This window comes from Ischnura elegans, chromosome 13 (assembly GCF_921293095.1).
Source record: "Ischnura elegans chromosome 13, ioIscEleg1.1, whole genome shotgun sequence".
Lineage (NCBI taxonomy): Eukaryota > Metazoa > Arthropoda > Insecta > Odonata > Coenagrionidae > Ischnura > Ischnura elegans.
The window spans coordinates 2,040,223-2,054,730 of record NC_060258.1 but is presented as its reverse complement, the minus strand read 5'-3'; the positions used below and the strand labels follow the sequence as shown (position 1 = coordinate 2,054,730).

The following is a 14,508-nucleotide window of genomic DNA, read 5'->3' as shown; positions in this document are numbered from 1 at the left end:
CTACTATTTTTAATGGTAGATTAAGTGAATGGTAGAAAAGTGTTCGAATTTAAATAGAGGCCATGCATTTCAACACTTTTGATAAAAGTTTAAGGCATTTAGTCTCAAGAATAATTTTTATGTGGTATCAATTCTAATTGTATGGTTAAATAATGTTAGTTTATCTGATCGATGTTAGTTCATGTAGTGCTTTTATATATTTTTTATGAAAATATCAAGTTGATGATAGTGCACGACTGATTAAGAGAGTTCTAAACTATAGAATAAGTTTATTCTAGAGGGCTTACGGCATAATCGTATTGACTGTTTTAATTCTGAAAGAGCAGAAAAATTGCCTCGGAGTTGCGAGCAAGAGGCGAGAGATCCATCGTTCAACGTCGTTCTAGTTCTCTCTCTTCTCCCCCTTCCTTCCCTCCCTCCCTTCTTCCTAACTCTCCGTCCGTCTCCATTGCCTCCGGCTGAGGGAAGACGATTTTCATCCGGACCCAGAGAATAGTCTAATACTCTCTCCTAACAGCATGCGGAATCGGGACCTTGCGGCATGGTCCTATAAGAGGTGTTCTTTCACGCTTGGCGAGCTGCATCCTCCGCGAATCCATCTATCTTCTCTTCTGCTTGGCTTTCATCATTATCTGTTAAACAGTTTTACAGCATACAGCTGTAAGCAAGTGTTGAAACGGTTTCATTTACTTCAAAGGTCGAAGTCTGAATGCCTGGCAGAAGAGGGAGGGAATTTTCAGGGGGCCTTGGGCGCTATAAATATATATTCATAAACTAAACGAATAGACTTTCAAGTTAATAGTGTCAGGAAAATATTCACTCAACCACGACGGATTATGACGAAATTGTGAGAAGATATATGCTCGAATATCGAATGGAGGTTGGTGGGGTTTTCATATTCAGCATGCTAATAATATGCGTCCATAATGATTCGTTTGAAAAAGTACTGCAGCCTCCCTCAATGCGGTACTGGAAAATAGGCAAAATTGAGAATTAATATCGCCAATGGTATTTTGTCGGAAGACGTGGTACTGGGCAACATTGTGAAACTTAAAGGGGCAAAATTAAATAAGGCAATTAAATATTATCCGTGGATAGGTCTCTGGACAAAATATTAATATTCCTGAATAGGAGAGGGCGGAGAGCTCATTAAAGAGGGCGAGGTTAAGAAAGGGCAGGCAAAAGCCTAATGAATTTGGAAAAGAAAAAATGGGAGAGCGTGAATGGGTTGGAGAGTTTCGGTGTCCAATTGAGGGATTAGCGAGTGTCGGTGGTAAATGAAGGGTCGGGAATTTACACGGGGTAACGATGCGATAGGTGGGGCTCAACAGGGAGTAGAAGGGAGAGGAATGCAAAACACTACGGGAAATCCAAATGGTGCGAGTGAGCGCCGCGCAGTGGTGCGGATCCGGAAACGTGGACAAAAATGATTTTTTGGATTTTTGAAAACCTCTGTTACTAAGAGAGTTATGTTACTATATGTCTGGGGTACCTCATTCCATGCTTACGTTTTTATGAAAAAAATTTGAAGTTAGATTAATTGCGTCACTGTTGCGCTTTTTCTAACGGAAACGTGCCTTTTCTGTTTTTCAAAATTTACATATTTTAGATAATATTTTTTCTTTACTGCGCCAATTACTTTGGACAGAACTTACTAATATATTAATATGGAGATAATACTATCGTAAAATCTAGATATCAACCTTTAGGCGATGTTGATGATTGCTACAGGAGTGAAGGAAGAGGGGCACGGGCGCAGCTCAGAATTAAGGATTGAGGGGTTTTAGGCGCAATTAATACTTAGGAGTGTGGGGTGTTGCATACCCGCCAGGGTAAGCAGAAATTGCGGGGACCCTCCTCTGGAAAAATATTAAGAATAATTGTTCAAAATGGGGAGTTTAACGGCTTACTTTTTGAAGGATATTTGATATATCCTATCACTACTATAAGTAACACTGATCCAATGTATAATGGATTAAGCTTGAAAATTTCTGTGAGCTCTGGGGGGGAGGTTATCCCCCAAAATCCTCCCCCCCTCGATGCGCCACTGAGGAGGAGTAAATGTTTTCGAAAAAATCGCATAAATGTTTAGTTTTAAAAGAGTGACGTCGATTTGCGCGGAAACCTAAGTTGGTGACAAGAAGGTAGAGTATTATAAAGACATTAGTTTAAAAAAAAGCAGCTGTATGTTTATGCAAGTGACAAATAACAGCGATTTTTGCGCGAATCCGCAGTACACGCGAGCATTGGCGCACAGTAGTCACGTGGTCAAATATGTCTTCCAATATTTCATTGAAAAAGATAAAAAAAAGTAGGAAGTAAAATTAAAAGAGAAAAAATTCCCTAAGGCCGTACTCGTTAGTGGGCAAAGTAGAGGCTGCTAAGTTAAAAGGCTGACAGGGGGGGTTAAAACACGAAAATCAAGCTAAAACACTATGAAAGCAAACAATCGCGCAGCTCACACATTCACCTTGCATATTTGCTCTAAGGAACAAATTTCCGCGAATACACAAACAAATACTCCCCAACCCCCACTTTGCCCACCGAAGAGCACGGCCGTGGGGAATTTGTTCTCTTTCAGCTGTTTAACAGACGTAGATCGTCCATTCATTTATAAAAAGAAGTTTCACATTTTATGCATTATTTTCTATTTTATCACTATCCAACCTTACTAAATGTAACAGTGAAATAATTTCTTTTCTCGATGTTACGCGCATATTTGACGCAGGGGGAGGAGGAGGAGGATAATATTTTATTTTATCGCATGCATGCACCATTTCAATGGGATTTTGGTTAACTTTTTTATGTAAAGACGACAATCTGCTTGCACTACTAACGGGTACACCCACCGTTGACTTTTCTTTCTTCCGATCCGAAGTGGCAGGAGACCCGTTTCTCGAACACCTGCTGCACCCAAGGGAAGTGGGAAGCGGTCATTATGCGGGACATTCTGATTTTTCACAGTGGTGCACCACCCAACTTGACTTGATTGCTACACAAGAGGTAGTTTGACTGCAAGTAAAACACACGTGTTAGCACTAGAATGACCGGGGCAAGCCGCATACCTATAATGACCGCCAGCGGTCGATTGACCGTTTGCCCTTTTCTTGCGCTCCCTCATTCGTTTTTCCTTTATATTTTTACGTTACGAGGATGGGAGTGTTCTGATTACTCTTCCCATGTTTTCATTAGTTTTACGGTTAGATTTATTGTTAGAAGAATTGATCTTTACAAAAAATATCACTTGCACAGTTAAAAAATAATGCGTAATGCATTTTAAAACTTAAGTAGGATTTCAGAACATGTTATTTGCTGAATTTCTCTGGGTTAAAAATGTGTATCAGAGAAAAATAAAAAAAATACAGTTTTAAAATGAAGCACTACAAATTCTGTCCCAATTCGGTTTTCCATGCAGGGGAAGTAAGTAAAGTGATGGACAATGACTTGGAAGAATATAGTACTGTTAATGCGGATAAGATAAAATCTCAATCAATCGCTGATGTAAGACATTATTATACGAAATACATTTCAGCATCAGTTGAGATAGAGGCGGAGTGACTATATTGTTGAGGACTTGGGTGATGCACGTAATGTCTGACATAGCCTTAAGGCCTAATTAGGTTTATCAGAATCGGTGAATATAGACGTGAAACTGAGTTAGTAAGCCACATAGCAAATTATGTGACTCAAGTCCTCCATAATTTCTATCCCTAAATTCCATATTGACTTCAGAGACCATAAACACTTAGTTCCGTACAGTGGCAGTTACATTTTGGGGGTAAGGGGCGATTACCCCTCTAGAAAGGCCACCCGCATTTCCGGCCATTGCATTACCACACTTGTAACTCTTTTATATTGCATAACCACACTTGTAACTCTTTTATATTGCATAACCACACTTGTAACTCATAACATAGCATTGCTTAGTATATTCGTACAATGAGTTAAAATAAAACTCTTAAATTTTGCGTGTAACTTGTTTTTTATTACGATAAAAGTATACATAACTCAAAGTATCATTTGCGCCCCTCTTGATTTTTTTCTGTATCTGTTACTATCTCCGCAATGGACAGGTGTGGTGATTAGCCCCGAGGTAGCTCCGGCGGAGCTGGAGAAACGTGTCCACTGGTTACCAGTGATGTAGTGAAAGCCTGAAGTAGCTCTGGTGCACATTGGCTGCATGCACAAAAGTTTATACACCCTGCACGCGTCTTTTTAAGATTGTTTTTATGGTAAGACAAATCAATATCATCCAATATGAAGACGGCAAGGCAATTGCTACGCAAAACCCGTTGCAAATTTAATTGTTTCACAGACTTATTGGAAAAAATCTGCCGATTCAATTGACAATTTCAACTGAATATGCCGCAATTTAAATTGCTTTTCTTTAAATGTTCAACATTCTTAGAACTGGTGAAGGTTGTGGTTATGTTAATCACGACAAATATTTTACCTTAATTTAACCATTCAAGATTTTTATGACCGATAAAAGATGCGGGCGTGGCAAATTTGTTCTGATAATCATAAGTGTATAGTTTTCGACAACTAATCAAGATTGTCCGAGGTGATGTAAGAATTGGAAGTTTTTATGGCGCTGTTTCAAGAAATATTTCAATTGTAATTTCTATTTACATATAAAACTTATCTATAAATATGGATTCGATAAATTGAGATTTATAGCATATCCTACATTATAAATTTACGATATTAGATGAATTTGTTTATTTGAAATTTTATTCCCATTCCCAGGGTGCGGTCCAAAGAACGCTACCAATGCTTTGGAGCGCCACCTACGAGCTCCCAAGCAATCCGTTATTCGCTACGAAGTGCTACAGCCCTATTTTTTACTTTACCAGGGTAATGAGTTTTATTTGGAAGGAATATGCAGGGGTAGGTGTGAAAAATACAGTTCAAAGCGTCTTGCTTTACTTTGTGGAACCTAGATATTGGAAAATAAAACTCATTTAATTGATACTCGAACACAATCATTAGTATCCAATGACTATAATTGCCTCAATTCGCATTTAAAACCCTGACTTCGATCTTATAATCCCAGCCAGCCCGCCCTCGTTCATTTCCGACATTTTGACTTCACTCATGACCGGTCCAAGGAAAAATTCTCGCAGCGAACTTAGTGCTTATGGACCTGTGCTCCGGAGCACTTCTGTCTCTAGATAATGTAGCTTTCGTTGGACCGCAACCCAATAGCGAGGTTACCTGATTGATTCACTTACTTCCTATAAACTTGAGCACAATGATAAATATCGTAAATCAACATAGGCTTAAACCATTGTCCATCAGCATGAAAAGCCGTATTCACCTTTTTAAAAGAAATCAAGTTAATTTAAATTTTCGATGTTTCTGTAAATGGTTTTATCATGAGCGAATACCAATATTTGGCCTTCAATATCAATGAAATATTATTGATACCACTAAATAACACACAATGAGAAATGATGGCTTAAGAAGGGGAGCTGTACCTCCAGGTAATAAATACCAGAAAAATTGGTTTGATGGAAGATCTTAAATTTTAGTAATTCATCCGAGTATTTAATAAAATTTAAAAATAAGTACATAAGGCCATTTATCTCCCCATGTTAAACTTACAGGCACCATCACAACACGGTATTATGTATCTATATGCCACCAATCTGTTAGACGTGAATTACCTCCAGCCATTTAAATGAGTTTAATCCTCCTTGGATTAGGAAGACATCCTATTTCACTAATCCTTTTTAAGTGCTAAGCCCAATTATTTTCATTTTCAATGTTAATACATATCTTATGCCTATAAGACTGAAAAATATTGTCTTTTATAGAAGTTGTTTAGTGGAATCCATAATACCACACATGATACTAATTTCGAATCTAAAAGAAGTTATTGACACTGAGCTAGAATAATTTTATTTTGTCAGAATGCTATGTAGGAAAAAGATACACAACAATTAGCTGCACGCATTAGTAAATTCCAAGTCTGATGATATCACATTCAATGAGATGCTATTTCATTGAATGTGCTACATTCGATGCAGCCATTCATCTACAGAGATATGGCAAAAAATATCGGAAGGAATAGTTCATTGCTCCATAGTATATTGTGATTGTCTGAGGCCATTGCATATTTGAAAAGTAAAATTCCTATTCCGGAGAGCTGATCGTTGTAGGTTTTCCCGATTTTGGCAAGAAGGGTTTATTTCTCGGATTGAGAGAGAGAGAGAGAGTGAGATGGGTGCCCACAGTTGTGGAGGAGTGGTTCGCAGCAAGGAGTCCGCCGTCGTAGTGGAACCAAGAACATCTAGCCAAGGCACGAGAACGCGGCCAAGAGAAGAGCGAAGAGAATTCCGCAAAAGGTGGTGTGCCGGGCAGTATTCGAGGGCAGGCATCATTGCCTCATTGACACGCCTCAATCAACACCCAAGGTTCACGCAGGATCCATCCTCGCTCAACTAAAAAACGTCGTGAGAATTCTCGTCGCCACATGGGCCCATGGTTCCCACATTTTCAGTTATCATTGACTCCCTGCATGTATTTTTGGGTTTCGAACTCTCGAAACTTATCTCAGTGTGTTGTCCTCCATTCAATCCTCATGAATAGAAGACCAGAGACAGCGAACTTTAAGTGAAATTCTCCATTTCCGAAAGGGTGTCCATCACGGGCATCATTTGAGGCGATGTCCTCAGCCTCGCCCCCAATCTGGTATCCCATTTCAAATATTTTATATTTTAAGGAGACGCCGTGTGTTTTGAAGGGCTCAATATTCTATTTGTTTATTGAAGGAGACGCCGTGTGTTTTGAAGGGTTCGTTATTCTCTTTGTTTATTGAATGAGACGCCGTGTATGTTGAAGAGGGTTATTTCTTTTCTTTCTCTATTTTTTTCATTAAATACGCTGTGAAAAGGGCACATTTTGTTTATCTTTCCAAAGTCGTCGAAACATTCTTCATTCGATCGCCTCTCAGAGTAGTAACGCGGCGTACGCGGAACCCGGGGAACCAAATCTGTGCCCTCATTTAATTTACGCGACAAAAGTCTGGTTGTGGAGGGGCATCAATCCCTCTTCGACCGTGCGGTGTCATCGTCCGTCACGGCCGAACAGCACCACCTTTATTTAGCGGAACCCCGATTCATCATCCCCGGTCAAATCCCGTGGGGAAGGCATAAAGGTCTAGCCTGAAAACGGAGAGGAGTGAATTGGGACCACTAAAATATATAGATCTTAACAAAAGCATAATTTTTGAAAGACGTGAATGAATAACATATAACTAGACCGAAAATAAAGAAAAACAGTAAAATTGTGCAACATATGGGAAATTAAAAAATCTGAAACCTCAAAATGCCATTACCAACCTAATGAAAGCAGTGACTTCCATGTAACAAACATGAAATTACTAAAAGACAAGTGAGTGTTAACATATGATAGCTGCAACAATTGCAGGAAACAAAAGACTGATTAAGTTAACCCAACTGTACAAAAACTGAGAGGCTAGATGAAAATCTAATGAATGTAAACATAATTTTCTTTTCAGGACTGGATTCATCACGTCCTCCAAAGTATGTCAGACCAAATTCATCTCTGAAAGGAAAGATTAGAAATTAATTTATGCAACCGTGGAAAACCTATGCAATCACAACCAAAATGCAATGTGAACATTAGGTCCAAATTCATAGTGAGATGAGATATTACCCCTTTAACAAAACGGCGATGGCAATAATTAAAAAAAAGTTGTAAAATATTCTCAAACTAACCTCCGTTCTAAGAGACTCATTTATATTAGTAATCAAAAATGGTAAGACTAACAACTGTGAGGAATTTAATATCACGAGAATGATGTCTCATGGATTTGAATATCGACGATCTTTTACTTCCTTATATTATATTACCTTAAAATTTATTATATATCCCTCAGATTGGTTGAGTTTAATATTTTTAACGGTAAGCATCTTAAAATTACGATATCTATGAGCATATTATAGCAGTAACACTCGTCATTTTTTTAAAATAACTGGAACACGGAACATGAAGAATTTTAAGAATGTTAAACGAAACTTTATTGCAATTAAATATGGTGAAACAGCTACACTTTTCTAGCATAAAATAAAACTTCTCATAGACAACAAAGAACAAATTTTTAATATGTGCGAGAAGTTCCACCTCACCATCACATATAAAAATATCTCCAATGAATGGCCATATTTTGGCAAATCTTGGAAAATTAAATTACGAACAAATCTTTCAATTATTCAAATCTAAGTTGATATTTAAATTTACGAATGAATGATTTATATTCAAATAAAGCTTTTTATAATGATTTTTAATGTTTTGATTAAGACCATGACATACGTAAAAATTCCACATAAGCACAACCGTTATACATTCAGAAATATTTTTTTTAACCTCCTAACCCAACTAGCAAACTCCTGACTGTAATGCCAAGACAAAAATGAATGTAATCCATCTCTTGATATTGTTTGTATTAGAAAGGGAGGCCAACGAAAAGGACAGGAAATAATTGATGCAGTGGGAATATTGAGAGAGGGGAAGTATAAGGGTGAGGAATAGAGACAGAACTCACCCTCGCCTTGGCTAGCAGTGCAGGAATCACGTTTTTGGTGTAAAAGGAGAGGAGGAGAGGGACACGTTGGTGCAGGTAAGCTCTTGCTTCGATGGATTTACTGTAAGTGAAAACACGGGGGACAACAGCGGCGAAGTATCATACCTTTGCCTTCAGTGTCTTCCCATTCAATGCATGTTTGATACACAAATGTAATCCCCCTCCCCTCTTCCTCCTCTCCTCCGCATCCCCTAGAGCCCTCATCCACTCACGCTCGCGTCCGACATCTCCCCTGCTATAAGGGTGAAGGTGATCGTGTATTTAGAATCGGAGAACATTGAAAGGATGAAGGAGAAGGTTGTAGATTTGGATGGGAGTCGGGTGAATGGAGGTGGATGGTGTTCATTTTGTGATTTTGAGAGTGAGACTGTATATTTGGGTGCATTAGTTACTTCTGGTGATTGGGAGAAAGATGTATGTGGTAGGTTAGCTTGTGCCCTCTCACAATTATCCCTGAAATTAGTTTTTGGTAATGAGGGGAGGCCCTATAGCAAGGGAGATGTGGAACGAGAGCGTGAGTGGATGAAGGCTATAGAGGAGGCGGAGGAGAGGAGGGAGAGGGGAGAGGAATTACATTTTTATATCAATCTATATTTTATCATCTATCTATATTTTTATCCCCACTAAGAACTTAATAATACACGCAGTACATTCATCTCCATCATGCTGTCTCTCATACAATCTACGCATCACTTCCATTCCATTTCCATAAACTATCGTCGTCCTACGCAACATGGCGTCCATGCACTCCAGCCTAGCTGTGGCTGGATCAGGTGGAGGAGTTCTCACGACAGACTCCCCTCCTAGACCAAACTTGACTGAGGTCACATCCTCCACTAATGGCTTAACGGCCTCTTCCAAGCAACGCAACCCTGTGTCAAGTGCACAAACTTCCGCCTTGGGCTCCTCCAAGGATGAGGTCAGCTGTCGCACAAGAGATTTCATCTCTCGCCTCAATGAGTCCACGGAGAACTTGATAGATGCAATATCACATCCTGGGCTAGCCACGGGCGTTGCATGATCAGGGTTCCTACTCGAAGATGCTTCCAGACGACGCCAAATAACTTGGTCCCTCCTGTGAACCAACGTCACCAAATTCAGCACTTTTGAGCGTTCTAAATCACCAGGGAACTGCCGCACCATCTCCTCAGCCGAAGACAATGCATTCTGTTGACTGTCATTTGTAATGTCTGTGTCGGCCCCTCTTGCTAATAACTCCTCCACCCAGTCAGTTTTTCCAAGTCCCACACCAACATGCAAAAGTGTTTTTTGCCGCATGTACCGAACATCAACATCTTCCAACATGTTCAACAGCTCTTTATGCTGAAGCAATGGACCAGTAAACAATCCATTTAAAAGCCTCTCCTCAACAAATTGCTCAGCGCAGCTAGCAGAAATGTTGCTTGCCATTATTTCGAAAGACTGAAATAATTACTTTAGAAAATTTTGGATTCAAAATACAGGAAGTTGCCAATGGGAACCAGACGTGGTGGCGTTGGTCAGTGAGGAGTAACACGATCTCAATTTTGCTATGAAAGGATGAAATGTTGACTGCAAAGAAAAAGAATGAATTTCAAATTATTACCTTAAAAGTTGTCAATAGCAGAGTGGGAACATAACAACTAAAGCATAAGCGTGACATGAGAAAAAATATCTCGCTTACTTTGCAACCAAGAGTAAAAAGGAAAATGCTCCAGAATGGCATTCATCAAATGCAATCACTCAAAAACATTGTTCCTTCATGGAATAAACAATTCCACTGGAGACAAAAATAGATATAGCGACGCTATAAGGTATTTGGGACAATTTTCTACGTGAAACCAAGCGGGTGTACCGATCGTAGACTACGGAACCCAGAATTACAAGGGAAATCAGTTTTATGTGAAAACAGGGAAGTTATTCATGAAAATCTATGATCTGACATTATTAGATGGGAAAATAAATGTGGAAAAGGAAAAAAGAGATACTAAAACAATAATTCATGTTCCTGGGTATCAACTTAATTTCAAACCCCCCAGCCTTAATTCCTAGCTGTGTCCATGTTGGCTTCATTCATTTAAAGTATGCCTACGCAAGGTTATCATCCCCAAGGGCTCAGCTAGAAATTAAGGCTAGGGGGGTTTTCAGGTGCGACTAATACTGGGGTGCTTGAGATATTGCATACCCGCCAGGGTAAGCTGGAAATGCGGAGGCCTTCGGCGGGAAAAAAATTAAAATATTATTGGTTCAAAACGGTGATTTTTACGGCCTTCTGAGGGATATTTTATTAATCTTCACACTATTATGTAAGCAATATTAATCCAATTAAGTAAAATAGATTTAACTTAAACATTTCTGTGAGCTCTTGGGGGGTTTTATCCCCCAAAACCCTCCTCGCTTATGCACCACTGATCTTCCTCACTTCCTTCTCTCCTCTTAGAAATTCAAGTTACCTTTGATCTTGGTCGTCCTCCCATCTATACCATCAACTATATAACATTACTGCACTTAACCATCAGACTGCAGACTCGACAGCGATACCTTGAAATAAGTTGGCAATGGAGAATAGCTCCGTTTAAAATATTCCCTCAGTCATGTATACACGCTGCTCTGCTTATCTACCCCATATTTTTATCTTACCTTCGGGGGTATTCTGGCCAGGTGAACAATCGCCGAGGGCCGCTACAAAACTCGCGTTTATTATGAAGCGAATATATAATGTGTAATGCATACAAGCTGCTCTGCTCGTATTCCTTATATTTTTCTCTTATCTTCAAAGGGAGTTTGGCCAGGTCGGCAATCGCTAAGGGCCCCCACAACACTTGCATCAAATGTAAAGCGTGTGTGAAAGGTCTATTAAAATAAAACTCCGATTACCTGAACCTGACTCCTTTTTGGTATAAGAAATTCTACTTTTCATTACCTATGTCATTTAACACTTGACCATTTCAAGTGACCATAAAAATTAAATGAAATGAAGGAGTCAGGTGACAGATGAGAACCTAAAATTATTTTGAAAGGGTCATTCGAAAAGGTTAATTTAGATTTCAATGCAAATTTCACTGGGCTGCTTCGCTATATTTATAAAGGAACCATTGTTCGAGGTCAGTTTATTTTCAACGTCTCATCGCTCAGCAAATACACCTTACAAGTGACAGGCAGGTATAGCGCAGACATGGAAAGAGCGTGTCCCCAGCACCTCACGTGCTATTCATTACTGACCATAACTTTTTAGTTTAAAGGTAGTAGCCATCTCATGAATTGCATAGCCTCAATTAATTCTCCCGCCAAGTGCGTTCTGCGGAGATAAATCCAGAGAACTCGCCGAATGGCTTAAGCATTGAGAAGTCTTGAAATTTATCCCCACAAAATATTTTTAATGCCTAGTGTCTTGAGAATGAAATAGTATGAACCAGTACATCTAACTTATTCCCATCCATAACAAAAGAAGGTACTGTAAGACTTAAGAAGTGTTCTGATCCATGACAATGATTGTCACCTTATAGCTGATGCAGCGCAATGGCTCCTCGAGCTATTTCAACGGGACATTCTCGATCAACCGCGGTGTTATGCCAATCTAGTGCAGTGTGGCTTCCCTCTTCCAGTAAAAATGAAGACGTCGCCAGGAGGAAAGGGTTTTTACACGACTATGAGCTTCAGGACAAAGGCGAATTTAATTGGAATAATTCGCGGCAACATCCTGTGAAGAAGGTTTGGTAAAGCCCGTCCACAGGCACGACCAATTACTCAATCGCTGATATTGGATATCTCTGATATTGAATATTGCCGACAGTATTGGATAATTCGAAGAAAGGGGTAGAATAAATGAGGTTGCAGTTCCTTACCCAATAGGTTAGTCAGTCTGGTTGTAATCGCTTTTCGCTCCGCTCATTCCCAATGCAGAGAAGACAATCCTGAAACGAATAATATTACTTATGTTACAGACTTGGGAAAATCGTTATACTCGTATGAAGCAAACCCTTCTTAAATGCCTTTTTAAGCTTACATAAATCTCAATACAAATTGATTGAAAATACTTCTCAGATAACAGGAGTTGAAGAAAAAAATGGCGGATCGATTCGCCAGACACAACTTGAAAGAGATCTGCTCGTACTATGGCAGAGAGTGAGGCCAGTATACCCACAGAGAGCGGTCTTATCTAATCTTTTGTGACCCATAAAGAATTGAAGTGTAGGGATTGCCAATTCACGATGCTACCAGTCAACGCTCGGGCGAAAATAGTTGCAACTCTATTAACGGAAAATAATGGATAAGAAGGATAGATATCACTGTTAACGGTTTTTCTTCGGATTGGTTGAGAGTTTTTGCGAAATTATTGAGATATAGAATCACGAGATGAAGGTAATGGATTTTTAGCTGAACACGCTGGTTAACCTCTATCCCCACGGACAATGCAGATACGAAAGCTGATAGGCGTTGTGCTCACAATCCATCACTGGAGCGAACTATTGCCAGAGAACTGCAAAACCTTTTTCATCAGAACAACGATTTAAATCCAAGCGCAAGCAAGTTTTATTAAACAACCGCATTTAATAGTAATAACCGCAAAAAACTTCAAGTTTAGATTTAAGTGATTACACATAAACTGTACCGATAGAAAAAGTAGTTATCAAGTACCTGTTTGTAGATATAATTGTATTTGATATAATGAGAAGATAATCCGTGACGTGGTTGAGAGAGGGAAGCCGGTTAAGCTGTTTTCGGATTTTAGCGAGACGAACGAAGAACAATTCATTTTTGTATGCATAACTTCATAAATGAAGGTGATACGAATCTAACCGGGTCCTCTATCAAATAATAATAAAAGTTATTTTTTAAGACTTTCATGTCCTTATTACTCAAAAATATGAAGATTGCGATGATTAATGACACTTAAAAACAGTCATTATAAAAGTATTCAGAATTAAAAGAACGCATCTGTCTCTCAGATCGCATGCCAAAATTGCGAACGTCTTTATAGGTGAAAAGTCTATCTGAATTTAAAAGCCAAAAATAATCAGCTGATAATAACTGACTGATGATGGCCTGTGACTAATATGGTCTAGAGATCTCAAAAGCTATTTTTACGCGCGTTCTTTATGACAAGACTATTTCTTAGTAATATAAAACTAAAAATTTTGTTTGAATAGAGTTTCGGAATGTCATATCAAGTCTGTAAACTTTCGAACAATTATGTTATAGACGGTGGCGAAAAACTTTCTATGGATATAACTCAAGAAATATTTTTTCTGCATTCTTACCATACATTACGTTCAAACTCTGTTGATCAATTGTATAAGATATAATCTTGCACTTGAAAGGCATGCTTATTTTAAGTAAAGAAATCACGCTGTTATGCATAATTGAAAGAAAACTTAAATGGAATGCGTTTGCAAGTGCTTACCCGATAGAAAAGGCAATCCCGTTGAAATTCGTATTCGCTCCATCCTCTGCTCTCCTATTCCCAATGCAGAGAAGGCAATCCTGAAACATAAAGTAAATTACTTCTCTTACTGACATGGGAATATTATTATACTCGTATGAAGTAAACCTTTCTTTAATGCCTTTTTAAACTTACATAAATCTCAATCCCAAATGCTGGACTAATTCTTCTCAGACAACAGGATTTGAACAACGAGATGGCGGATCAGTTCCTCGGATGCAACTCAAAAGAGATATGCTCGTCCTGTGACTTAGGAAGAGGCCTTTATACCCACAGAGAGCGATCGGGTTTATCTAATCTTTTGTGCTTAAAAAAATAGAGGTGAAGGGATTGCCAATTTGCGATACTGCCAATCAACGATTGGGCAAAATAATTGCGATTCTCTCGACTGAACTGAGTGGATAAGAAGGATAAATATAATTTTTAACGTTTTTTCTTCGGATTGGTTGTGATCTTTTGCGAAATTTTTGATGCA

General features: G+C 38.9%; 1 protein-coding gene across 3 annotated transcripts; it reads right to left on the bottom strand.

Annotated features, from left to right (window-relative positions):
• Nucleotides 1-2,684: 2,684 nt before the first annotated feature.
• Nucleotides 2,685-14,508, bottom strand: LOC124170247. 3 transcript variants are annotated; one of them, XR_006867378.1, is made up of 4 exons: nucleotides 14,169-14,508; nucleotides 13,995-14,074; nucleotides 12,436-12,504; nucleotides 2,685-3,012 (listed from the first exon to the last, which is right to left on the bottom strand). XR_006867378.1 is itself a non-coding variant. In XM_046548970.1 (4 exons), exon 4 carries the CDS (start codon nucleotides 10,019-10,021, stop codon nucleotides 9,218-9,220), a length of 804 nt encoding a protein of 267 aa, XP_046404926.1. In that variant the 5' UTR covers nucleotides 10,022-10,162; nucleotides 12,436-12,504; nucleotides 13,995-14,074; nucleotides 14,169-14,487; the 3' UTR covers nucleotides 9,041-9,217. The 3 variants fall into 3 exon arrangements, 2 of the variants coding, with proteins under 2 accessions (XP_046404926.1, XP_046404927.1); XM_046548970.1 differs by lacking the exon at nucleotides 2,685-3,012 and adding an exon at nucleotides 9,041-10,162 and having other exon boundaries at nucleotides 14,169-14,487; XM_046548971.1 differs by lacking the exons at nucleotides 2,685-3,012; nucleotides 13,995-14,074 and adding an exon at nucleotides 9,041-10,162 and having other exon boundaries at nucleotides 14,169-14,487.

Excerpts from the sequence above, each read along its gene's own strand:
- LOC124170247 (XM_046548970.1), bottom strand. The coding sequence starts at position 10,021 with ATGGCAAGCAACATTTCTGCTAGCTGCGCTGAGCAATTTGTTGAGGAG.